General features: G+C 46.9%; 1 protein-coding gene across 3 annotated transcripts in view; it reads right to left on the bottom strand.

Annotated features, from left to right (window-relative positions):
- Positions 1–1,731: 1,731 nt before the first annotated feature.
- LOC149361185 (monocarboxylate transporter 13-like) overlaps positions 1,732–27,125 on the bottom strand; it is a 133,221-nt gene continuing 107,827 nt past the window's right edge. For 2 of the 3 annotated variants that reach the window (XM_089572618.1, XM_089572619.1), the window contains 6 exons: positions 21,877–22,167; positions 15,838–16,104; positions 15,209–15,352; positions 9,527–9,752; positions 6,249–6,838; positions 1,732–3,329 (listed from right to left, as the gene is read on the bottom strand). In XM_089572618.1, coding sequence (XP_089428744.1) covers positions 3,115–3,329; positions 6,249–6,838; positions 9,527–9,752; positions 15,209–15,352; positions 15,838–16,104; positions 21,877–22,003 — 1,569 coding nt within the window. In that variant the 5' untranslated portion in view covers positions 22,004–22,167 and the 3' untranslated portion in view covers positions 1,732–3,114. The remainder of the gene's footprint in view (positions 3,330–6,248; positions 6,839–9,526; positions 9,753–15,208; positions 15,353–15,837; positions 16,105–21,876; positions 22,168–27,125) is intronic. The other variant, XM_089572620.1, reaches the window with a different exon arrangement.

Here is a 27,125-nt window from a genome sequence, read left to right on the forward strand (position 1 = left end):
GTGTAAACAGGAAAATGTGACACTACGCGGCACCTCTACGGAGGGCCCCTATCTCCGGCGACATCTTCCCTTTTTGGGAACCCGGAGGCACGTGAACAAGAGACTGTGTGGTGCCAGGAATTGTCGGGTGTCGGGGGCCAAGGCTCATTAGGGGTCTGAAGGCCGACAGCGTGGCCGTCATTTTTATTCCCATGCCAACAAGTATGCAACTCGTCAAAAACAACTAGCTAGAGTGACAGCGGCGCCTTTCTTCCGTTTCCTACTTTTTGCCGAGTCGACGGGAGAAGGAAGGAAACAAAACGAGAGTCAGTGCGATGATGAGCAAGGCACGAGACGGCACCGCTGGCGGTCAGATCTCCGGTGCCGGAAGGTGTGATTTGTGGAAAATGGATCTTAATGCATCTAAGTATAAAACCTTACGTATCTCTAGAAAATCCTCCAGCCCCAGCCTCTACTATCTAAATAACAGTGCTCTCGAACCTGGCAATTTCTATCGTTATCTTGGCATCGAAATCTCTTGTGATCTTTACTTGGTACCTTCCCATTAACACCATAATCAACAGTGCTAATCGCATGCTTAGTTAGCTTCGCCGTAATTTTGCTTCTGCCCAACGCTCACTTAAAGTCTTTCTGTACAAGACACCCATCCGTAGCAAACTAGAATACGCTGCATCCATTTGGGACCTCAGTTTTGAGAACCTAACCTATTCCCTGGAGCTTGTCCACAATAACTTCGTTCGCTTCATTCTGCATAACTATCACCGCACTGCTAGTGTATTATCAATGAAGCGCATGTTCAACCTACCTTCATTAGCTTATTATATCAAGGCGCGTCTAGCTAATACGGCGTCTTCGTTCACTCCGATCTCCCTCCCTTCCCCTACAGCGAGGTGCAGGTGTCCACCCAGATATGCGAGAGAGATACATTTCTTTTCCTGAAAAACCACTTTACCGTCGAGCAAGGCGTAGAGCCGAATGAGCGATGGCGTTCTGTGGATTCCCTGGCAGCGTTGCAAGACTCTGTCGCGTTCCACTCTTAGAGGCGAAGTTTGATATCTTAACCACACATCAGTGAAACAAGCAGCAACAATGCGCATGAGGCTTTCGCCTCACCGCTCTTTAGGTGAACAAAGTGCCCCCCTGAATTTTTTTTTTATTCTTCTTGTTCTGGCCCACTATTGAATAGGTCCTAAATATTAGCCTGTTACTCTCTGTGGTACAAGGGCGGGATTTGTTTTTGATTCTTCTAACCGACCGTCACATTGGTCCAAAACATCAGCCCGTTACATGCTGTGGTGCTGGGAGGGGGGTGGAAATTTATTTTTCATAATTCATCTGACCCACTCCCGAATTGGTCCTAAATATAAGCCCAATACTCTGCGGCCCGTTACTCTGGAGGTAAAAGAGGGGGGATTTATTTTTCGTTCTCCTTCTTCTTACCCAACATCACAATGGTCTATATTTACAGCCGGTTACTCTCTGTGGTGCAAGAAGCGGGGAATTTATTTTCATTCTTCTTCTGACCAACCATCGCATTGGTCCAAAATATCAGCCCGTTACTCTGTGGTACAGGGAGGCGTGAGTGGGGTGTTTATTTTTTATTCATCTTTTGACCCACCATCATATTGGCCCAAATTTTAGCGTCCTAATATTGCTTTACATAGTGTAACTGATCGTTCTAGTGGTTAGCGCGAATGAGGCCTTTGATACAGTTCAGTCGAGGCAATGACATCGAACTAGCAATCTTTATTAACGCAAATTAGCATACTGCATTAAAACGCTAAGTCCCTACTTTAAATGTTTTACATTTTGCTCGTTCATGTAGCACTTTTGAAGCAAGTAAAATGGTGTGATATAATCAGCCAGTCAACAACAAAACTTAAACAAGACACATGAATAGCACAAACGAAACGGACTAGAACGGCCAACGGAAATAAGACACTTGAGAAAATCGCGCCCTGTGCATTATCTGACAAACACATTCCACTTTTATTTTTCTGTTGTTCGCGCTAGGTCCCGGCGCTGCACAACAATTTTTATACACGATTGGTTAATTCATCATATCAGTGCAATCCTGTGCTAAATTTAGCGCATTGTTCTACACGCTGTTGACATTGGAAAAAAATTTAGCACGTAAGCATCATCGTGTAATTTCATAGCACCCTGTTATTGAATAGGAAGAACACTACTTAGTTGAAGCGGCACATTCACAGCAATTTTCTCAGAAGTGATTTTTTTGCGAAGGTATATACAAAACATCAGCACACAACTCGAGTATCTTCACACACATCAAAAATCTCGTATAAAGTTCTAAAGCAACTCTAAGACAAAAACAAATAAAACGTTGGTCCTTGTGGTGACCTAAAAGGTGGACGATGTTATCACAGAAAGGTCTGCAGTGTCACGCCAGTGATACTGCGTGCAGGAAATTAAGTAAGACACCCTGTTTAATGCTATCGGCAAATACTCAAACCGTCACAATTCTCGTCAATGAGCTCAGCCTGATAGCCTTCATGCATTAGTAAATTGAAGTATTCCGCAAGGTGCTCTCCGTACTCAGCCCAACTTTTTACCAAGAAATTTGAAGAAAATGGCATCACTTGGTGACTGGTAAATGAAATTGGCTGCGTCCCCATTTACTGTATCTGCTCGAAGGATAGGCAAATAGGGAATAAATTTTTATATCTAAGTAGAAGAAACTAGTGTGAGATTTTCTGACGCAAGAGGAGATTAAATTATTTTGGAACTCGACAGGAGATTTCTTTAATAAATCTAACATGTAGATTTATAATTTCTGTGAAAGCTATAATCATTGTGATCTCTCACACCCATAATTTCCAGCCGCGTGTCGTTATGTCACATTTTATGTAGTCACTTCCGGCAATACATTAAGTGAAGGCCAGCGAAGCTATTATAATGCATTAATAATGAAAAAGAAGCAATTCGCGAACTACGGTACAGATTTCAAAGACAGGTACTCTTTGTAAACGACGCAAAGCGAGTGTCTTTAAGAGAAAAACAGGAATATGGCGTAGCTCTCAATACGCTGCCACCAACTCCTCTATGCAACCCGCACCCAAAGGTAGCAGAGTGTCTTTTTTTATGGTAGCTGCATTACGCCATCATCGACGTCAAGTCCATGGCCTGGTATCCGGTCAGTGTTGGAAGGTCGCACAGTTGCAGTTGGGAATTGCTTGTCGCCCATGTCCGTCTCTTTCGGTACCTCTCAGTGAGGTTCACGGCAAGCCAGATCAATGCATTTAGAAACATGAGTCCACTCATAACCCGGTACAGGTTGTCGTATGACCCATGCTGGTCCCTGAAGAAACCTGTAAAACAAAATATCCGAATTCCATGTGAACACAGAGTGAACAAGTGAGAGGGAAGCTTCAGGAAGACTGTCAACGTTTCGACAAGAGGACCTGCCTTTTTCGGTCCAAAGCATAATGGGATAAACGCGTGCACTCCGTTCGACTGAAGCTCGCAGTATATCTCGCAAGAGTGAACAGGATAAATATTTATTTGTATGGTAAATTTTTGTATGGTATCAAAAGGAATACATATACCTTCCGACTTGCTAAAATAGGTAAAAGCTATCCCCTGGCCTGTTGCTCGGTTTATCTGGCTTTTGGGCAAAGCTGGTTTTGCGCCATAAAATTATCACCACCGAAAAGAATATATAGATGCGCGTTTCTGAAATGTGCTATGAATTTTTTCCGCCTTACCAGTCGGAGAAAATATTGAACGTATTTTACGTGAACGCGAGAGCACGGATTAGAGTAGGGTTTTGGTACTTCTAAGCTACAGTAGCAAGGACAGCAGAGTATGACCTCGAAAGCATCATATGCCTCATGCGAAGGAAAACCCGTCACCAGAAGTTGTTCACAAAGGTATTCCGCAAATTGTATCCACGGGAAGTGGTGCCTCTCACGTGACCTTCTTCGAAAAAAGCTATGGGGTTCGAACCCAGGCCCTCTTCGGGCCAGATGGACACAACGTATATGCTATGAAGGGTCGTTGGTTCAAGCGTGTTAGAGGTGCAGGAATGAAAGCGTTGTGGTTTGTAGGACGGTAAAAATGTGTTCGGGATGTGTATTGATGTCAGACAACGATGACTTGCAAAAGAAAGCTGCTGACGTTCAAACGGAAATACTTTCGCATTTCTCCAACTCAGCAGACTGCAGTGCTCTCCCAAGTTTGTAGCGTTACGAACGTCTGGAAAAGATTTCCTAGAATACGTACGTTTTCAACCAACCTTAGCCAGTCCTTTTGTAGGGTGCGAAATCAGGCAAAATCGCTTGCAACGCCTACTCTTTTTCAGCCATGCAGCTGCGACGTACGAGGTAGCACAAGGACACGCCAACACACACTTCTGCCACGCTCGAGTTTCAAGGCCACACGCTGCCGCTCCTGATCGAAACCGCATAACAAAGTTTTGCAGACATGAAGCGCTACCCTCGGAGCAATCGTCTAAATTCCTATTTTTTTCTTCTTAATTTGTGGTTATCGAAACAGCTGGCACGCATAGTTCATCATAGGTCAGAATTCTCCGGGGTCCGCCGATTGGTAACAGCAGCGCGCAAACGAAGAGTCAGAGCTCCATATCCACTTTGACGGACGAAAACATCCCCTACGTTTGACGAATGCGGGATTCCATCACAGCGGCCGTGAAACAACATGCTCTGTGGAAACGCCAACGAACGGCGCTCTCGCTCGAAGTTGCAAAACAGGATTATGAAACTTGGCTTTCGTTGGCCAAAAGAACGGTTTCAAAGAACGGTATTACCTCATGCAAGCACATTTCAACATCTTGTATAATATTTTATGTCATTACCCGTTACTAATATGAAATTTGCACTGGTCTGACACGCAAAGAAAGCACAGCAAATAGAAAGAAGCAGTAAAAAAATTGTCTGATCACATGCCAAATAATGCTTTGTACATTAGCAAGGCACCTGTAAGTGCACACTCGAAAGTTGAGTGGTCATAACCAAAAGCACAATATATTGTTGATGACTCAAAGCGCGACAGTTTGGATACGAGCGCATTATTCTCACTAGGAAAGGACCAGCGAGAAAAAATTGTGGTTTTTGTTCATCAGATTTAGACTATATCTTTCCTGGCTTCTCAAATCTGTGCATTGCCACTCGCCGTCACCCTCTTTATCCTCCTCTTCCACTTCTCACTGTGCAGAAGAGCGGGGAAGAGCGTGATTCCTCAGGCATTCCTCTCTTCTTCTGAATAAACTTCCCTGCTCTATCTTTACATTGCGCTGCAGCATGGCTACGGTATCGGGCTAGCAGGAATCACAACAATGTGAAACGCTTCCCTGCAGAGTCTAAAACAAGACACTCAAACGATCTTATACTTCCAGCTTTCAACAAAGCACTCCGAACAACCGTGAAGGATCCGCTTAATAAGGTTCATCATTTCATGTGGTTGAGAAGAATAAGAACCACAGCTAGAGCAGTTAGTTTCTAAGGTGCATTCTAGAAACAGAATTTTACACAGTAGGCTGCCATCATTTAGAGAGGGTAACGATAATAATGGAGTTAATCATCACCCTCTGCCTAACTACTGATGACGATCAGTGTGGGAGTATTAGGTTAAAACACATTACGTGGGCGATGGCAGCGACACTGATAGTGTAGTAATTGCACGAAACGGTCCCTGATACAGTTACCGTTCAAAAATTTATGCATGTGGTAGTCAATGTAAAATTATAACCAGGACGATTTACCTTAGCACCTAAACATATAGGTCCGGCATGAAGGTACTTCAATTGTTTCTTTCTCATTTTATTCCACTAAAACGGGGATGTTAGCCTGCGTCAAGTGCCGGGATAACAGCAAACGAAGAACCAGGAATTATATCGGCATTGTTTTTCTCACGTCTCACCTATCCTTTACTGATCTTTGATATCACAGCCATCATTCTGCTGTTAAAACAAGTGAAAGGAGCAACTGTAAATTATTTAGTGGTAGCATGCAGATACCATTTGGTTTGTCTGCGCATATTTACGTCTTACGCACCATTACAACTATGGAACCGAGTGGAACCGAAATTTGTTGCCATTCACCTTACCCCCACTACAGCTACCTGATGCCGGACACCTCAATAGCGGACTTAAAGCAGAACTGCGCCGATTATCGTTTCAACAATTCACTTCGGCAAACAATTCTGTGTATCTCCAATCAATTCCAAATATAACGGTAGTGAATTAATCAACTACGAGTAATTTTACCTACCTACTACAAAAGGCTTCGTCAAGAAGGAGACTGTGGCGATGCAGGTGACGATTACGGTGCTGAGGTTAACTTGCTCGGCGCCGACGAAGTCTCCCATCAGCGAGTTATGAACAGCGATCGCGTGGCCGGTGAATGCTCCGAAGCTAAGGCACGAGATCAGCATGGCGGGGTAGCTCTGGACGAAAGAGATCGCGACAAAGCCCACTCCTGTGCAAAGGTAGTCGACCATGACGAGCGTCGATCTCTTGACATATCCGCTTTCCGTGGCCAAAGGCATGAGGACGCGGCCGACGCAGTCGAGAACGGACACGCTTGGTGCAATCGTAATAGCCAAGATCTCTGGGATGCCTTTGCTGAGTATTGTGTCCACGGAGATGCTCGTGTAAAGGTTGATAACGTAGAAGAAACTTAGGTGCGTGGCTGCCGCGATGTAAAACAGTGGTTTGACGAACATCGACGTTGCTGCGGGCGCCACACTTCCCGCTCTATTTTCGGGCCGGCTAAGCCTGGCGCCTTGCTCGATGCTGAATATCTTCTGGGCTGCTTTGGGAGGTACGACGTTGTTGTTTGCTTCCGGTGAAGGCCTTGGCCTGCAACATGAAACGAATGTTCTTTGTTGTGGTGGGCAGTTCGTCCGCGAACAATGAACGACGTAAAATAGAATGCAGGCGGAAAAGTCAACACACATGAAGGAAATGAAGTCACTTCTAATAAGGAGCATTGAGGAATGCTTCTTGATTTTTGGGGGTGATCAGCTGCTGACTGGAAGCTAAACTCGAAGGTTGTGGCTTCGGATCCCACTGATGGCAAGTGTTTTTTTTTTCATCTGCTTTCTAATCAATTATATTTCAGCGATAAAATGATTACATTGCTAGTGTCCCGTTTATCAACATCGCAAATAAAAAAAAAGCTTTCCCCAATGCTTCCTGCGGCGACAGTTGGAGGTATGTTAGAACCACCCCCTTTATTCCCTTCCTTCTCAGCTCAATAGCTTAAGAGGGCATCAGTTCTGGCAGTCTTGATGTCATACGTCGCATAAGAAAGTTCTCGCACAGCTGTCGCCCGCACCGCTCGATCGCATTGCACGTCACACTCGCAGTCATGCAGAACAGTCTACGTCCGCCCCTATGGCCGAGGGTGGCGCTGGTGAACACTCTCAAGGTTAGGTGATCTGCAACATTAAAGGTTCCCTGAAAAGGATGCTGGAGGTTGGCTATAAAATGTTTGCATTATGTGAAAATCGATCTGACAATAGACGTGACTAGCCCCGTGACGTCGGCAGGCCACCACACGCTCTCATTCGCTGGAGCCACGGCAGCCACGACGTCACGGGCACGCTTCCGGTGGCCGTGAAAATCGTTTGCTCGGGCCGCCGCGCGACCCCCTCGGGCAAGCGCGAGCCAGGGCATTGCCTTCACGCATATGGTTTCAATTTGCTTTTGCCGCCTCATACTGTCGGGTGGCGGCAGGAAGGCGAAGGAGAAGAGACACCGGAGAGGCGCTGCCGACTCTGGGCACGACAACCGGAAGTCGCAAACGGAACGTCAGCGAATGACGTAATCATGGGCGCTGCCCAGTCTCAGAACTGTTACCGTTGTTTTTTTTCTCGTGCCCCGCGTTTGCGAGCTGAGGGGGGGAGCGTAATTTTTAATTTTCTGCATCTTCATTGTTCTTGATGCTAGCTCAAAAATTCTTGCGCTGGGGTGATGGGGTGACAAGTGATGAAATGCCTATCTCTCGTCTCCTTTACGTAATGTCAATTAGTGTATTGCATAGTCCGTTTCAGAACTGCATAACTGTGCCACTTATGGTCATCTCGGATCGGCCCGCAGGCTGAGTGTGAGCAAGGACGCTTTTACTGGCCGTAAACTGCGTTCCACTACTGGAGAGTAAGCGGCCAGATGCTAGCAGTGTCCGCTCCACAAAATCCCTGCGACCGCTGCTGCTAGTCGCTGCACCCTGTGACACATCCCAGAGCTCCATTTGTTCAAGTCGGCTTTGATCTGCTGGGTCTGCATCCCGAGTAATCTGAAGACAATAGGTTGATTGTCATCTCGGTCGATTATCTTCTCCGTTATTGTGAAACAGCCGCTCTCCCATAGCATACTCGTCGCCTACTGTCGCTCTTAATACTCCGCGCTGTAATTTTACGTCGTGGGTCGCCGCGAATTATAAGCGACCGAGGCCGTCGGTTCAATGCAAACGTCATGGAGAAACAATGGGGTTGGTGCACAACTTTCCGCCACTCCATGCCTTATCACCCACAGACGAGCGGTTGGACCGAACGCAGCACAAACAGAACTGTAGCCAACATGCTTTCTATTCATGTGGCCTCAGATAACCCAATGTAGTAGTTAAATAAATACGCGTCTTAAAATGTTGCCCTATATATATGAAGGAATAGCGGTTAGTAAAACCGATCATGGAGTGAGGTCATAGGCACGTACAGTGAGTCCATAATTAACGCACACAACGTCTGTGAACAAACCCATCAGCTGCGGTACACAATTAGCCTAAATTGTGCTTCTCGGTAATGGTACTCTCGAACTGCATAGTGATAAAATGGTTGACAAGAAATATCCGACTGCAATGTAGAAACCACGGGATATGCGTGTTGCGGTCTCGTTTTACATGCAGCGGTTAAGCTTTACACTGCTGCTCCGGCAGATGGCTGTTTTAAGCGCCACCACCGATGGACGTTTGTGTCCAAAGTTGATCTTTCCGAGCTACCTATCGCGACTATCTTTAATTTAACTGCCACCTGCGATGGTGGACAGATTTCCCACAATCCGGTGAGCAGGTTGAGATGACGTCAAAAGGTCACTTGACCTGGGACCTAAGTGGTCCACTTGCCTCCTTGGTTGCTTAGCGGGGAATTTTTCGCGGATTTTTCTTTCATGGCCAACGACGCAGACCACCAAACCGATACGGGCTTTTTTCTGACAGTGGGCCGTTAACGCTCCTGCGATAAAATATGATTTGATCAATGCTGACATATAGAATTTTCGCGTGTGTCTGGCGAGGATATATCGGCTCCTGAATATTTTTTACTTTTGTCTGAAGCCAGAACCAATGCGGGAGAATTCTGGAAAACAGCGCAGGCGGCTCTAACTCTCGTCTTGGGGCAAAGTTTCCAGAAGGAAACTCAGCCCAGCATGAAATCGCGTGGAATGCTTTTTCCAGCATGGATTTTAGCTGGACCCAGACGCAGTGCTGGCCAGTGAAAGTCTCCTTTTTCACACGCTTAGACATTAAGCATTGAACCTTTAGTAACCCACCTGAGCAGGAAACAAAGCACGGGCACGTTGAGTAGGACTCCGGCGCAGAAGAGCAGCATTGACGAGTAGCCAAACTCTTGGGCAATGTAGAGCAGTATGCGCGGGAAGAAAGAACCCGCCGCGCAGAAGGCCGTCATGTTCAGCTGCATCATGAGACGCCGCCTGGTGACGAAGGTCCGCTCTATGAAGCTGCCCGTCAGGACGAATACTAATCCCGCTCCGATGCCTGCGTGCAACAGAACAGTAGACTAGAGCGTCATTATTCGAACTATGGAGTGGTACTAGCAAAGCGACGAACGAGAAAAATAGAACTCGATAACACTCAATTTGCCCAGAGGGATAATATATGCGTCTGCTGAAATGCGAGCAGTGAGCCGTAATAACTGAGTGCCAAGAGGTATAGCTGGACTGGTTCTTTTGTTCACATTTTCGTATTCCGATAAACTAAGCAGGAAGAGGACACGAGAAGCAATTACACTAAAAATCTCAGCATATATTTCAATGGAGCAATTTATGCGATAATGAGAAATTGCTTCATTTGGTGTCTGCGAAAGCATCCTGCATTTCAGATAAATAAACTCACCGGTAAACCACTTCGTGGTATAAATTAACACGCCTTTTGAAAGTGATTAGGTGACCATGTGAATTATGTTCTTAAGTTTAGTATTGTCTAAATAACTTTCTCAGTTAGGGAAGTATACCCGGGCGCTTGTTATCCCGTTTGCGCGAACTTAATGCTTCTCGGGTTGTGCCCCGCCGCTGTGGCTCAGTGGTTATGACGCTCGGCTGCTGGCCCGAAATACGCGGGTTCGATCCCGGCTGCGGCGGCTGAATTTCGATGGAGGCGAAATTCTAGAGTCCCGTGTACTGTGCGATGTCAGTGCACGTTAAAGAACCCCTGGTGGTCGAAATTTCCGGAGCCGTTCACTACGGCGTCCTTCATAGGCTGAGTCGCTTTGGGAAGTTAAACCCCAATAAACCAGCTTCTCGTGTTGCAGTTACGGCAGCATTACTATATGACAAGCTATTCAAGAATTTTCCACTGGTATTGCCGAAAAATGGGCTGCCTGACAATTACAGATGCATTTGCACTCAAAGAGCAGTTGCTATTTCCTCGTTCCGTACCGATTGCCGAAGTCATGTCATGAAGCCGATAAGGCACGTCCTGACGAATTCGGAAAGGCGGGTATGCGTCACCAAAAGGAGAAGCTGGTTGGAAAGAGCAAGTGTGTGCATGCTACCCCAGAGCTCCATTGTAGGGCAGGAGTCACTGCGTTAGGAGCCACGATAGGAAGGACATTCTAGTCTTCAAAATTTAATATAGCAAATCGCTGCATGATAACATTAGCGCGTATTTCACACTTAGTATATGTATCATTTTTTAACGAGACTCTTCTAAACACCCTTCTAAACGTTCTAAAAGTTTTAAACCTTCCTTTCATCAGTGGTGTCGTTCTTTACCCTACCACGCCCCAGTGTGTATTGGGGGCAATCAATGTAGGCTGTTCCGCACGAGTTAGCGGGCTGGAATCTAGACGCGGCTGGTCGTCTTTAGCGCCATGCACAGTGTTCAAGCATGTATGGAAGCCAAGCGGACAATTAAAGAAGTCCGTGCACAAGTACTACACTCTTGAAGCGCCTGCTTTTCACTCCATCAATGCAACGGAAACGCGAGAACCTAAGATCACGGCACAAATCTTGCATTCCAGGAACTGTCTGGAAAATTCCTACCGCCAGGATGTGGAGTTCACTCTCTCAATCTCAAAACTTTTGGGTGAACTCTGGCACCCGTTGTTTATAATGTTCAGCGCAGGGAACTGAGCACAGTCTCGGTCAGTTCTGGGGCAGTATTTAGCTTACCGATGCCTCAGACCTATGGTAATAAGCACTAACTATGCCTACATAACAGAAAATGCCGACGTGCACCCTCTTGTGAAACGCCGATTATCGTTCCTTCCAATTTATTTCGTACTGCGGTCGCAAAGTCCCTGGTGATGACTGATAGTACATTACCTCCGTGACCACATGATTGGGATTGATTCATCACCATCGTCAGCAGCCCAACTACGTCCACTGAAGGACAAAGGCCTCTCCTATATCCCTCTACTCCACTCTACCCTGTGCCTACTGCTGCCAACTTATTCCACTATGTGTTCTTATCAACTAGCTTGACTTACTACCCTAGATAAACTCCGCTGCCAACTTATTCCTCTATGTGTTCTTATCAACTAGCTTGACTTACTACCCTAGATAAACTCCGCTGCCAACTTATTCCTGTATGTGTTCTTATCAACTAGCTTGACTTACTACCCTAGCTAAACTCCGCTGCCAACTTATTCCACTATGTGTTTTTATCAACTAGCTTGACTTGCTAACCTACATAAACTCCGTCTCAAAAGCTGCTCGGAATAAAATGCAAGTTTCCTCCATGCTCATGGCACGGCCGCTCAATCTCCCTCTCTTGGGAGCGGCCTGCCGAATGCGCCTCGCGGCCTGTGATGGCGGAAGTACCAGCTTGCGCCGCCGCGGTGGCCGTGGCGCTGGCTATCGGTGAAGGAGTAGAAGCGCTGGCGGGGCGGTGTGCGAATTTGTAACGGAATCGTTGCCTGCAGTTTTGCGGTGTATGCACTGCAGCTCGCGGTATGCACTGGGCCTCGGAGCCCTGAGTTAAAGCTCCGAAATTTAATAAACATTATATTTTGATCTACTGGTTCTTTATCCTGTAGTATTCATAATGGTATACTATAAAGTAGGGAACGGAGTGGCCGGGTATAATTTCACACCTTTGGAAACGCAAATAAAATGAGCACGGTCGCGTACGCGGATGTTTGTCGATATCCCCGTGGTCGGTAAATTTCGCAGCACAGAAAGCTATGCAGAACACGCAACTGAGATTGCCATAACGACTACTGACATTGTTTTGTCCACGCATGCTCAACTCATGCCCTTTGTTTACGGCACAGACGCACTTATTACTTTTTTCGAAGAGCGCCCTCAGATAACAAGAAAATTTTTTTACTCAGTATTGTTGATGTATATAAACGACGGCGAGCAGTAACGATTCTCCGTACATTTCCGCTTATGCAGGACATAAATACATGTTGTAACGTGACGGCGAGCCGAAGACAGGACTACACGGCGAATGGCATGATTTAATAGTGGTGGTGGGCCTTGCTCGAGCGCTCCTGTGCTCGCCAATGCTCGCTCTGTAGTCTTGTAGTTGGCGACAATATTGTGAATTATGTCAAGGAGGAGGGGCTAAAGGCGAACCATGTGTCTCCTCACGAGGCGAGCACATCTGACAACAGCACAAAGATACTTCGTGTACCTTTGATACAGTAATAAATATACGCAGCACACAAAAATGAAAGGGAATAGCTAGAAACACTTTAATAAGACCACTCGTCAAGCATGTGCGCTTTATAGACGCAAGACTTTTCGGGACAGAGGCTTCCGCGAAAGTTTCAGGATACTTTCCAGCGAGCTATTCACGTCTCCTGCCCAGTTGGCTAGGAGTGGCCTCAACAGCTTCTTCTGCAGCGTGCTTCGGCACGGTAGTTTCAGAAGCTTTCTTCCGCGCACTAAGTCGTATCCTTTGGAGGACGTTGTTTTCCATAATCATAATATACACTCTCTCAATGTTGGCTCGTCCCAAGCTGGTCTTGCTTTATCAAAGTTCATGACCTGTTCCAAGACAAATTTCGCAGTCTTGTCACCGTCTGCTGCAGCCTTGGACATGTTCACTGCGGCCTGCACAGCTCGGTCATCTTCATAACGTTTCAATCGTTGGCGGACTTCGTCATAACTTTTGCAGTCGCTCATTAAGTCTTCGGGTTTGCATTTCAAAGCGATGAACTCTTGTTTTAGTCTCGTCGAAAAAGCTTGTCAAATTGAATGACGTCTGACATTCTTCATCTTGACACTCCTTACCTCTACACCAATGCATACCTCTACACCAATGCAATCGTCCGAAAAATGGCTTTCTGCTACATCTGACTGGACTCTGAAACTTTCGCTTCCGCCGTGTTCAGTGCTGAAATCTGGGTGTGCAGATTTCTCTTCCACATTCATTCCTCTCGATTTACCTTCTAAAGTACCGATCGTCTGAGATATGAGAACGCCAGGTTGCGCACAACAAAGCATTCTCCGCTTCTTTGAAGTCACCGGCTGTTTGTATATGGGATAGAAGGGAAACTTCGTCTTAACCGTCGTCGGCCTGAGCACTTGCGCTTCGTTCCTTGTCGATAATCCTCCTGATCGAAATGCAGTGAGCATACAACAGCTCTGGAGCTCGGTTGCCACTGGCTGCCCTTGTCACCACCTTGCCGCGAGATGTTGCGTAACCACTCCTCCCGAAGGTTTGCATTGGACGGTAATTCATGGTAACAAAGTTCCGGGTTTCTTCCAGCATTTGATAGGCAGCGCGGCACACAACAGGTTTTAGGCATTATCAAAAACCCCTTAAAGGATCTGGCAAAAAACGTAGCTTATACGCCATCGTGGTAGGAGCACGTGCAGCAGAGCTTACCGAGGAGCATTCTTTCGCTCGACGAAGGCATACGACAAGGTACCGCGTTTACGGTTATTCGCCAGTATTGTGCGCAGCTACACTCAGAAAAAGAGTTCACAATGCTTGTTTTCGACGCACGTACAGGCGCGGCCATAAGTAAACGGAGCACGCTATTGCTTTGAAACCCATCATGAATGTTTACCAACTTGCCCAACTTTCTGCCCTCCTTCACGCTATTGCGTTCGAAGTGCAATCACACCTTCTTCATTGGTAATGAAGAAGCGTTGTTTGTCTACAAGAAAGCCCACCAACCTCCTCTACCAGCATGCGCGTACCGCTGCTGGAAATTTCAATTAGGTGGCGCGTGAAAAATATTCGAAGACAGTTGCGTGCTCCGTTACTTTTGTCCGCGCCTGTACGTGAGTGTAGTGTAGTTCGAACAGGAACACCACGTAAGCGCAAGAGAAAACACAGAAAGCCTCAGCTTCCGAGCCTCCGACCGCGCCGGCCTGCCGGGAGCGTTTCACCGATGCTTGGCGCCCCTAGCGGCCGAAATGGCAAGCAGCCGCATCACACTCTCCCCTTTGTCTGCTCCGCGACTCGGCAGGCCGCTCCCAAGGGAGGAGAGATCGAGCGGCCGTGCTCATGGTGACGGCTGTGTCTTCACCACGGGCCATGGCCGCGCCGTCAGTGGCAGCGCTTGATTCCTCCTCTACAGCCGCAAGAGCGTTCATAAGGTAGAGTTTGGTGTATTTTTGTTTTTTTAGAAAATAAATAAAGCAGAAGGGGCCTTCTAAGGCGTCTCGTTTTCTGCATTGATGCGTGTGCTATTGTCGTCAAAGGAAACGCGAAGGAGACAATGCAAGCACAAACGGAATATCAAATCATAACTGTAGGGAACAAATTAAACCCGGGTTACTCCTCGCTATCGACGAGAAGGAATCGGACGTCAGATATCCGCGCAGCCAACACATTTTATTTCCCTTCAATGCAATTTCATTTCGAGGTTATTGCTTCGAGAACCGTCCGTGTTTCATTAGATGTAAATTGGGCTGACAAGTTTTCATGCCACCCTATTTAAAAGCACCTACCTCACAAGTATATTCTAATACGCACGCAAAGTCGTAAAACAGGCGCTTAAGAGAAGATAAATGAGCGTGTATAACACTAACCATGCAGGAAGCCGAATGTTACTGCGAGGACAGAGACGTTGCTGGCACAGTAGGCACCGAACATGCCGCCCACTTGGCAGAGAGAACCGAACATAATCAAGGGCCAGGGCGGGCACCACCGGAGCAGGAACTTGGATAGCACTCCTGGAAGGCATTGAAACAGAACGGGGAATAAAGGGTTTTCAGCGTACTCTTAAACGGCTGAAAAAGCGCTGAAAGGCAATTGTGCGCAGTTTTCTTTTCAGGTAACACCATTTTCAAAAGAGAACGAGAAGTTCTGCCAGTTTTTAAATGGGCATAGGAACGACAACCCTAGGGCACAGCAGCAATTTCGTTCTTGCCCTGCAAACCAGGCGCTCCGAACGCTCTGAAAATTAATTCCTAAATTAATTAACCCGCTCTCGCTAGCCATGTAGTTCTCAGCAGCCCTTTTAGGTCCGTTATAGCTACGATGATGCAATGACGATAGCTGCTATGATGCGCCGCCACGAAGCCAACCTTTGCATAAGTGTGTCCCATCCAAGCCACTCTTTGATCACGTAGTTTCAGATGGCATATTTTTCAGAGTGCCCAAACTTGCTACTTGCAGGAACTTGCGACTCACCAAGAAGAAAATTTAACACGCTCACCTGAGAAGGCAACGGCTGCCGAGGTGAGGCTGACCGACCACGCTGTCTCCTGCCGGGTCGTTTCGAACTCTGCTATGAAGTTCACAAAGAGGAACCCGATGGTGCGCAAGGTGACGCCGGTCATGAACGTCGTGGCAACGCACGCTGCTCCGATGACCCACTTGTCACGGCTGTGGTCAGGAGGCCCGGCGTGTTTGGGGGTGCCGACGGGCACAATCACCGCGGGCAGGCTGGAGAGCCACTTTGCAGGCTTAGAGCTGACGTCCACTGCAAGAGTTCATAAAGGAAAGTTTCAACAAGGACTTGTGGCGCGTTCAGCGCTCATGACGCCTATGAAGGCAATTGGCACCTATGGCTGTTTGTCCCGTAATCGCAAACCAAAATGCAATTTTAAAATCATCACAAAATGAACGGTAACCGAGTGAGATACAACTAATACGACAGAGAGTACTTTCCTTCTGATAGTGGCGAGAAGTTCACGTCGAGTACGAATGTTTAGCATTCTGTCGTTACAATGCGCCGTCATGAGATTGCTGTGCTGGCGCGCACGGCTTCAGTCACAGACGGCGTTAGCTGCATAGAGGTCGAATATCTTCTGTGTTTGCAAATGAAAAGTCATCAAATAATAAAAACGAATCAAGATGATAATAAAATATTACCTTGAGTTTTTTTACCACTTGAGACTTCCTACGACATATTTAAAGCGTCTTAAACAAATATTCGAGCATATGGTGTTCACACGCGATAGCTGGTAACGTCGGCCAAATATAACCTCAAAAACTCGAGAGCTTAACTTTTCAGAAAAGAAGAAGCCGCTAAATAACGGAGAGAAGGCTCTGAATTATTCCATTGCACTGGGAGCTGCAGACTACAAACATCTGAGGGGTAAAATAGTAGCCTGCTTACTCTACCTCTAGATAATTTCACTATCATGTTGTAGACTGTTCTATACGATTTCAGCAGCGCGAACACGGTTAGGAAAAGACAGAAGGTAGACAGGACAGAGCGCTGAACTTTCAACTTTATTTCAAGAATGTCCAAGGCCCCGCTCTTAAATACACACGCCACAGAAAACGCCCACCTGAGGGATTTATCTAAGCACAACACAATCAGAGCGCGAACGAGTATATTATCATTTTTCCCGGATTATCAAGGTTACAACAAGCATGAGCGCTAACAAAGAAAAGACTAAAAACCAGTGAAAGACATGTAAAAAGCATGGAACAACAGGGCTGAGGGTGCATGAAGGTCTAGCGGCAATATCAGGATTGCAAACGGTGCGAACACGATGAGAAAGAATGCACCCACTTTCGTGAGCAGACAGGTTATTTCTATCAATGCGGACCAGAAAGGGCGTGCGATACTGGGAGCCTTCCTTATACATGTGGAAAGGTAGGTCTTCATTAGCAAATCCAATGTTTATCCTTCGACCAGCGAAGCCAACTTGAATTGGAAGTTGGCATTGCGCACGAGGTTTAGTTGTTCATACTTTGAATCAGGGGATAGAAACATGTGCAGAATATAACCATCCCTGTGTGAAGCCTTCATAGATTACGCAAAATTATTTGACTCAGTCGAAACTCAGCAGTTATGCAAGCATTGCGCAATAAGGGTGTAAAAGAGCGCTATATAAAAATACTGGAAGGTATCTATAGCGGGTGCACAGCTACCATACACTTCCATACAGTCAGAAATAAAGTCAAATAAGACAGGATGTCAGGCAGGGAGACACATTCTCGCCAACGCTATTGATCGCCTGTTAGGCATTCAGAGGCCTGGATTGGGAACAGTTGAGTTAAGAGTTACGGAGAATGATTTCGCAATCTGCGATTCACTGATTACTAATAAGCCACTTGCTAATAAGCCACAGTAAGTCGCTCAGGAGATGAACTACATAACAGGATTAGTGAGTTAGGCAGAGCAGTACTGTGGGTCTAAAATTATTATTCAGAAAACCAAAGGAATGATCAACAGCATCGGACGAAACAGCAGCTTAAAACTGGAAGCAAGGAGCTGGAAGTGGTAAAGGAATACGCCTACTTAGGGCAGGCGATGACCGCAGATCTCGATCACGAGTTTATAACTAGAAAAATAAGAATAAAATGGAGCGCATTAGGCCGGCTTTCTGAGATCATGAATGGCAGTTTACCAATATCCCGGAAGAGAAAACTATTTAACAGCCGTCTCTCACCAGTACTCACCTATGGGGCATAAACGTAGACGCTAACGAAAAAGGTTCACCTTAAGTTAAGGATCACAGCGAGCTATAGAAATAAAAATGATATGTGTAAGGTTAAGAGACAGGGCGAGGCCATAGTGAGTCACACACCGAACACGGGTTTATGACATCCTAGTCGAAATGAAGAGGAAGAAATGGGCTTGAGCGGGGTACCTAATGCGAAGAGAAGATAACCGATAGTCCTTAAGGGTGACAGACTTGAATCCAAGGAAAGGGAAGGATAGCAGGGGGCGGCAAAAAGTTACGTGGGTGGATGAGATTGAGGGAGAGACGTAACGCTTATGCACTGCTTCTAGGGTCTTGGAAGTTTTCATGGGTGAAGCACCTAGCCCAGGTCTCCTGCGGCAGCTGCGGAAGCTAGGGCTTGTTCGACGACTGCAACGACTGCGACGACTCCCACTGCAACCGGTGTGGCAATGCGTAACACTGGGAAAGCAGGGTTGTGTTGCCATACACGTGTGGTGTGGTATTGTGTGGCTGCCTCACCGCACTATGGTGCATGGGGGCCTCTATGTAATTCGGTGCACCTTATTTAGAATATTAGAACGCGTGTATGTTTGTTTGGAGCTATCTCGAACTAGGTGAGCTGTTTAGTGAGTTGGCTACGGGGCGGGGGATAGAGCCTGCTTAGTCCCCTAATGTTCTCTAGTATGTCTCCGTATATCTGTGTAGCGTTGTTCCCGGCCATCCCGGTCTGTCCCGGTGTACACTAGATGGAATGTTTTTCTTTGCTTGAGCCACACTACCTGATAATGCGGAAAGCTTCCTTGGAAATTCTGCCTCGCAGTAAAATCCAATAGCCAGTCTGCGAGTCCGAGATGATTACCAGGGGACTCGCCTATTTTATTGCCTTCGGCTACGGCTAGAGAAATCATTGTCTCCTCTATGATGTTGGCTAGCTACTTGTGAGCGTAGTCGACTGCCGGTGCCGCCATGGCTCTACGTCTTGGGTAGCTGACTGCGTCTACGCGGACGGATTAAGAAGATTAAGAAGTTTGCGGGGATAGGGTCTCGCAGCTGGCACAGCACAAGGCTAATTGGAGACATAAGGGAGAGGCCTTTGCTCTGCAGTGGGCGTAGTCAGGCTGATGAACATGGTGACTTTGCAGACACGTGAATAAATCAGTTGATGTCTAGCGTTTGTGTTGTCTCCTCTCTCTTCGTACCTGTGGCTTCACGCTAGTACTATATCCTCTCTATCTAAACACCAACTTGTTCACTTTACTACCTTAAATGGCAGCATAGACACAGTCGCATGGATCGTGCTTTCCAGAAACGTGGGAGTGTTCATACTTTACGTGCCTCTGTAGACTAATGACGCTGCTGTCCCGGGCTAGTATGCGGCACAGTGGCTGACTTGAGAACAAGATGCATGCAATTGCATCAAACTGCTCCTTATGGAGTGCGTTGGAGGGAACATATTTTCGACAGGACGCTCTCGGCTGGCCAGAGTGGACGCTATGTGACGACGCTTTTACTCGAATACCTGAGCCATTTCACGGGGACGAATTTGTTTGCCCTCCGAGGTGGAACCGCGTTTAACATTCGCCGACAATTTGTTGGTTACTCAGATGAGATTGACTCCGAATGATACAGGGTGGACGGTTAGTTTCACTATAGTGTTAGTTTCACCATAGTATTAGTTTCTTCTGTTGTTTATTTGTTGGTTCTGCCAAAACGTCTCTGATTGCCACCGTGGTCTTATGACTGCACCCACAGTACGTTCCTCCCGCACAGAACGAAGTTATGTATTGTTCTCGCAGTAGTTATAGGTTACTGGCTAAGCGCTCCATGGTATCTAGAAATGTATTTCTTTTAAAGAAAGACTCGAAAGTTGCCTAGTGTACTCTCTATTTATAGAGAGCAACCGTGGGCATACTTTTTCCTTCACTAACGATGCAAAGTATCCTCCACAAAACTCGCTGCAGGGTAAATGTGAGGCTTTAAGTAATGGATACACATAAGTGAGGCGCACATTAACTTCTGTCATCGTGTTCCCCTGATTGACGGTAAACAAAGCTGAAGAGAGGAAAATGAAGAGGATATCACAGCGCCTTCATTGTTATTTGAATAGCCCGGTCTTTAGCGCAGTTTCGAGTAAGTATGCCAAAAAACCCGCCCCACATTACTACGACGGCACGCTGTTCCGGCGGACGGACGCTAAAAGCGGCGCGACTCGTCACCGGTGTCGTACACAGACGGGCCCCGTGCGCAAAGAGTGCACGTGTGCTGTCGCGACACACCTGTCGCAAAACATTACCTCACTTTTGTCTTCGTCTATAGCGAATGTTTTGTGAATGGTAAAACTGCTCTGTAGTCGCAGCAGATTTCTGAACCCGATGCTAACAGTCAAGTAAGTATATCTTAGTGGACGTCGAACAAAGAACAAACCAGGCAGTGAAAGTAGACCGTATTCCCAGTTGACATGCATGCATGGTGTTTTCACCAAATATCCATATATTACCTACGTTTACTACATCCGTTATGACCATAATTTTCACCATAAATGATACAAAATAATCGGTATTTTTATTTTGCACGCTGTTTGGCAGCGCTTCGATCAGTCTTGTGGGCGGTTTTCTAGCGTCCTAGCAAGAGAGAAGTCTAATGCTCTACTTGAAGTTAAATGCGTAAAGTTCCGAATACACAGCTTACTTTGCCAATTATGGTTTTAATAAGAAGGTCTTGTTATTATTTGATCCTTGTGTGTTACAAAAAGTAAACCTTGTTTGCAAAATAATTATTCTTTGTTTAGGCTCGACAGCAGTCGAAGCCGGGACCTCACGCTCCTAGCACGAAGGTATAACCACTGGGTTAGTACGCATCGGGTTAAAATGTTTGCGCGGAACTTTACATGCATGCTCCCTTTAGTGGGCGAAGTGCGACCTTTGTGTCTTCTCTGCCTTGAACTGAATGTTCATTACATAGAAATTAGGGTTATACCACTCCCTAGGACGCTTAAAAATTGGTCATGACTATGCATGGGGTGCCTTTGTGTGGCGGAACGACCTGATACGCTCGGGAGATCCGACCGAGCGTATCAGGTCGGGAGATACAGACCATCCTCACCAGCCGGGCCGCCAGTGTTACGGTACTTAGGAACATAAACACTGGAATGCAGTGGGGTTGTGCGGGGACCCAGGAACCTGCGCTCTCCGAATTTCTCCGTTATAATAAATTCTCTCTGTCATTTTGAAGCTCTTCTGAACAGCTTAACACAGCAAGCACGTGGCGAATGACTGAAAGCAATTTATCATCATTGTGTTGTCCTATAATTTTTTGTTGTTGCAAGGAAGCGCTTCCATAACCAATGATTTAGGATTCAAATGAAACTTCTTTAAATACCACAGAGAATAGCCGCTTTAAGAGTGAATTCGTTTTCTTACGGTCCTCTTTGTTTATTGCAAGAGTTAAAACATTGCGAAAGACAAGAATTCTTGATAACCTAGAGCAAACATCTCATTGACTTTTTTTTTTCGTTTTTTGCAAACATTCAACCAGTTGTGTTTTAATGAACGTTTCGTTTTTCCTTTTTCGCTTCTCGTTTCGTGTATTTTTCTCTCAATCTCCTATGTGAAGTGCACTATGGGTAAAATAAAAGAAGCTAATAATTTCATGCCGACTGAAACTAAAAAACAATTAACTGAATCGCCAATTTCCGTCTGAGCACATATGCGTACACAAAAAAAGTTCCCTTAAACTAAGCTTCGAGAAACAAAATGCATGCATGGTCGAGCACACTTCATTTCTTCTCCTGTCCTGTACGCTCGCCGCACACCATTCTCGTGCTATCGACTTACCCAGCATTTCCAGAGCCCCGCACTCGTTCTGGCCTACTTGCAAGGATGGCCGCCTTGGCCTGAGGTCGTTGTCGCCGCCCAGGTCACGCCGGTGGCCCGGCACCGCCAACTGTGGGTTGGGCGCCATCGTCGGACCAACGGCGGCCCGCGCTCCGGGAGTTCGAATCAAGCTTCAAGTGCACGACTGCGGGCCAGCCGGAAAGCAACACGAAGAAACAGACTGGGGCTTTCCCTCGCAGCTTGCACCGTCGCAATGCCGGGACCGGGTTGGCGGACCGCGTTTCTCGGTACCTGGGAAGCAGCACGCTATCAGCAGCCGTATAACAGGCACACTATGCGGCGCACATGGTATGACGCAGGCGCAAGCGCAACAGCTGAGCGCAGGTACGGTACCACTCTTTATACGTCGGGGAAAATCATGTACCGCTGCCTGGACTGACAGTGCGCGGCGCAGCGTTGTGTTAGTAGCTTTCGCGCAGGTGTTCCTGAGACGGAAGACACGTCACGGGTCGTCGCAAGTTCCGACGCACTCCGTAGCTGCTCGCCAGCCACGCTGCGAGATTTTATTTCGAGCGGTAGCATTCGATCCACGCCGGTGCTCCTGTCAACGAAATACAGAGGCAGGCCTGAGCGGCAGATGAGGGCAGTGCACCCACAAATGGGCAACAAGGAGCAGAGCGCAGCATATGACTTCAGAGAGAGCGCTGGGTAATGCAACACTTTTCAGTGCTGTGATGGGTCAAAGTGCAACTTGAGCATAGATTGGCATTCATTGATTGGTCCGCAAATCCAACAATGAGTTGTTCACTGCGTCATTTGAATGGGAGAAAATAAAGCCAACATGCGTTTAACCTCGACATTTCGCTGTCTTACCTAACTATCACTGTCATTCCGGAAGGACTACAATGAATGAACGATCGTCGTTTGATCATAACAATCGCAGTCGAGGCAACAGTTCGTAATGAGAAAGCACTACTTCATAGGTTCGAGCCCAGCCATGAACCTTGCGGCGTCCCTGACCATGAGGGTGCAGAAATAAATCAAATATTGCTGCGACTGGGTTCCGAACCTGCGGCGGCACGAACAGATAAGATTCGCTGGCCACTGCACGAGAGGACTATGCTGTCGATGCAGCCGATCACGCAACATGTTAACTGCAACACACTCTCGCGCTATGCATTGCACGATGCCGTCTTCAGCAACTTCCATCAGCGGCGCGAGCAGATCCGATCAGCTTAACCTCAATCAGAGCTTGACCTGAGTCTAACATCTTCGCCGGACGTGCCGAGGATACAGCAAAACAAAACATTGATGGTTGGATATTGGGTTTAATGTCCCAAAGCAACTCGGGCTATGAGGGACGCCGTAGCGGAGAGCTCCGGGAATTCCGACCACCTGGGGTTCTTTAACGTGCACTGACATCGCACAGCACACGAGCACTAGAATTTCGCCTCCATCGAAATTCGGCCGCCGCGGCCGGGATCGAACCTGCGTCTTTTGGGTCAGCAGCCGAGCGCCATAACCTCTGCGACACCGCGGCGGGGAAAACGAACAAAAAATTTAGACAACCAGAATAAACACATGCGTTCGCAAGTCAACTCAATTTAATTACGTAAATCCCTATTACTATTTTTAAACCCGTAGGTACAGGTTTGCTCTATATGAAGGGGAACGCGGGAGCCTGTCGTCTCCGCACTTCGGGAAGCGCTGCCGCAGTGACCCAGCAGGGTTCGGCGGCGAAGACATGCGCAGCAAGCACGGCCTGCTGCTCTTTTTGCGCATGCGTCTGATGCCGCCCATTCTTTCCGGTTCTAGGTGGCAGGGCTTCGCGAGGCGCGGACACCACGAGCTGCCGTGTTCTTTTGCATATTGAGCATGCATGTGCGTACGTCTTCGACATGTTGTGTCGCGTTGTAGCGAAGCCGAAGGCGTTGTTCTATACAAAAAGTGGCACCAAGCCTGTGGTAAATACTAAGCGCTCATTGCAAAACCTTCTCTTGCTCGTAAGTTCTGCTTTTTGACCAGTAATTGATGAGTGTAAAGGATGTCACGAAAAATGAAAGAGAAAGCGCTCACATATTATGACACATGAATAAAAAAAAACGCCCCCGCCAAAGTCAAGTCTCACCAGTGGTGCTGGCACTAAGCAGTACAGCTCATTTGCAGCTGCGACAAGCCACAGGTGCTCTAGGATGTTAATGTTAAGCACTGCGTTTCGCCACATCCTGTGAAAGTATATTTTTTCAGGGCATAGCAACAGCTCTACGACTTCAACGCTACCGTCAAACCTTCCTCTATAATATTGCTCTTCAATGAATGTTTAAAGAAGGCGAAGCAGATGTGACAATCTCGCCAGCCAAGAAAAAAATGAACAGGAATAACTTATCGCGAAAGCACTATTTAAGAGATAAAACCGGCTCACCGGTTTGTCTAAAGCTTCACCTTGAGGGTGGCATTGAGCAAACCAGAAACAAATACTGCAGCTACAGGGATTCAAACCCGCGGCGGCGCGAGGAGATGAGCTTCACTGGTCACTGCACGAGAGCACTACGCTGTCGCCTTAGTCGATCACGCCTGGTGTTAAAATGCAACACACTATCGCGTTGTGCATTGTACGTCGTCTTCTTCACCAACTAATACTACTATCAAACTAATATTCTCGCTTTGAGCTGTGTGACAGTATCGAAAGAGAAATGTACGCTGCATGCGTTGGCATGGACAACGTCGTGGGTGAAACATGGCACTACAGAAATACGCGTTGGTGTTGACAACATCCTGCAGAAACGCTGCGCTGGAGCATAGACCAACGCCGTACTATAGGGGACCAAAGTCTCCAGGCCGCGGAAAAAGCGATCTAGGTCCATAGATGTCGCGCCTGGCAACGAATATCTGCTTTCACTGCCCCACTCTGGAGCCCATGAATCCCACTATCACTTCCACAAGTCTGACTTTAATCAACTGCCTAATAACCGAGCTATCGCCTTTTTTTCCTGGGTATGCTCCCTGAAGAGTTTTGTCCCCGAGAGCACATTGGGTAAATTTGCATGGAGTTGAAGATGCGCATAACTAGCTCTCTGGATCAGTGGGCATCTCAATAGCGCTTTCAGGTAGGCGGCGGTTGTAGCCACCTCCAACAAACTGTTTTTGCGCAATATTTTGTGCAATAGCGAACGCAAGATGCCTTGCCGAACCTAACAGGGCAATGTGAGAACTGTTGGGGAATTCAGAACGAGATTCATTAAAAATTGGAAAAATACTGAATGTGAAATGGGTTATCTGCTTTCTTTAGAGTGAAAAATTGATGGTAGCAGTATTACTTCTCTGTTTTCATATAATACCTTGCCTGGCTCGTAATAATTATTTCCAATCTTGGCAGCCTCCGGCACCCGGGTGAGTAGTAGGGCGCATAGAATTGTACACTTTTGGAAATAATTTTTCAGCCCAGCCTGGAAATAAAGCTATGGCAGTAAGCGAATATCAGCCTCGGCGCTCAGTCGTTGGGTTTGCCGCTTCTTTTCCTGCTATACTTGTTTATGCAGTTTAGAGAACAGCTTGCCTCTGCCAACTGACATACCGGCTTACTGCCACCATACACACCACGGTGATAAAACGATCAGACCGAGGGCGCGAAATAAAGGGGCAAAAAACCATTTCCGTTGAAAAACAGTTTTGTTTTTCGTTTTTCAGTAGTTGCTCTTGAATGCAGCGTAAAAACTTTGGCAAAATCTCATGCAGAACTCGAGTTGCGGAGTTCTTGCAATATGTGTCGGGAGTCAGCGCGTATGTTGTGTTCTCGCTCCGTCCTGAGTTAGGGCTGTTCCCCAATACGAGCCTTTATGTTTAGTCAACACAATACCGCGCAAGCACTTCAAAAAGCGACTCACAGTTGAGAGTAGACATGTCAGCTACCGTCACCGGTGGCAGCAAAGATCAAACAGTGAGGCCCGTCATTCGCTGACGTCAGTTAAATGCGCTCGAACTGCCACGTTTCGCAAGAGCTTTACTACCAATGAAAAGAATAAAAAGAAACTACGAGCTGGCATTTGAGAGCACGGCTTACATTTAGCACCACGATTTAAGCCTATTTCTATTCGAGTTTCAGACGCTGTTAACGAGAGTGTAGATTATTTTATCGGCACGAAAAGAAGGTGTCAGTGGAGAAGGATACAGGAACCGGACTAAAGACGAAAGCTCAGTTCACTTAAGCTATGATCGCATGAGCGCAGGACCATGCAACAAAAACGATTAGCTCTGCACGCCTAATGTTTTCGACTGTGTTTTCGACGTTGTTTCATTAGGCGTTATATGGATGAGGTAGTATTCTTCGTCAGAAAAAAAAAAGCCTAACGCATGGACACAAAAGAAATTGAAGAACGCACGCGGTGCGTTTTGCTTCGTTTTTGCATCAGTGTGTTTTCTCGCCGTTAGCTAACAATCCAGCCCTATCGCCGGTTTTCGATCTCAAACGAAGGCAATGAGCCCGTCAATACTGGACATCTGCCTCGGTAGGCGGGTCACTAAAGGAAGAACGCAATGAGCCTCCGACAAAACTTTGAGCAGGTCAACACGCTTGGCTTTCCGTTCCTTGACTGGCACTCCAAAATTTGCAGCTTTAATTTCTGGACCGATTCACAGCACCGCGCTTTGTGCTTTGCGCGCAGTTCAAAAGAGACTCTTCGCTCACGTTTTCAGGACAACTATTCTTATCTTATCTTTCTTATTCGTATCTTTTCGCACACAGGGCAAGAGTTCTAATAAAACATCACTGGAAATAAAGATTTAACTGCGCGAAAGGGTTAGGACACAAGGGAGACACATTCACGACACTTAGAAGCGTTAATGTGTCTCCCTTGTGTCCTCTTATTCCCCTTCCCCTTGTTTGTAATCCCGGCCACCAACGCACTTGTCGATTTATGAATCAGCAAACCAGCTAAAAATTAGATTTCCTTGAGTATGTGCCGTGCTTGCTAACCCCGCAACCGCTGCTCACGTCGCCTGGGAGTCTAAGATATATTCGCAACTACGCACAAAGAAGCGCACACAGCTTCCGATTCAGCTTGCCCTCTCCACATAAGGCGACTGGATGCCTCATACAACACATAGCAACGCTGCCGTCGTTCTCTTGTGGGCGGAGCCTGCGCATTTCGCTTTTGCCGGGGTCTTGAGACAGACCAGGCCACCGTGTCGACGATGGACCCTCACGTCCCCATGCATATTTCACGCACACTGTTCGTTTGATCGAAGACTGC

This window comes from Amblyomma mixtum, chromosome 2 (genome assembly GCF_055824585.1).
Source record: "Amblyomma mixtum isolate Tamu chromosome 2, ASM5582458v1, whole genome shotgun sequence".
Classification (NCBI taxonomy): domain Eukaryota; kingdom Metazoa; phylum Arthropoda; class Arachnida; order Ixodida; family Ixodidae; genus Amblyomma; species Amblyomma mixtum.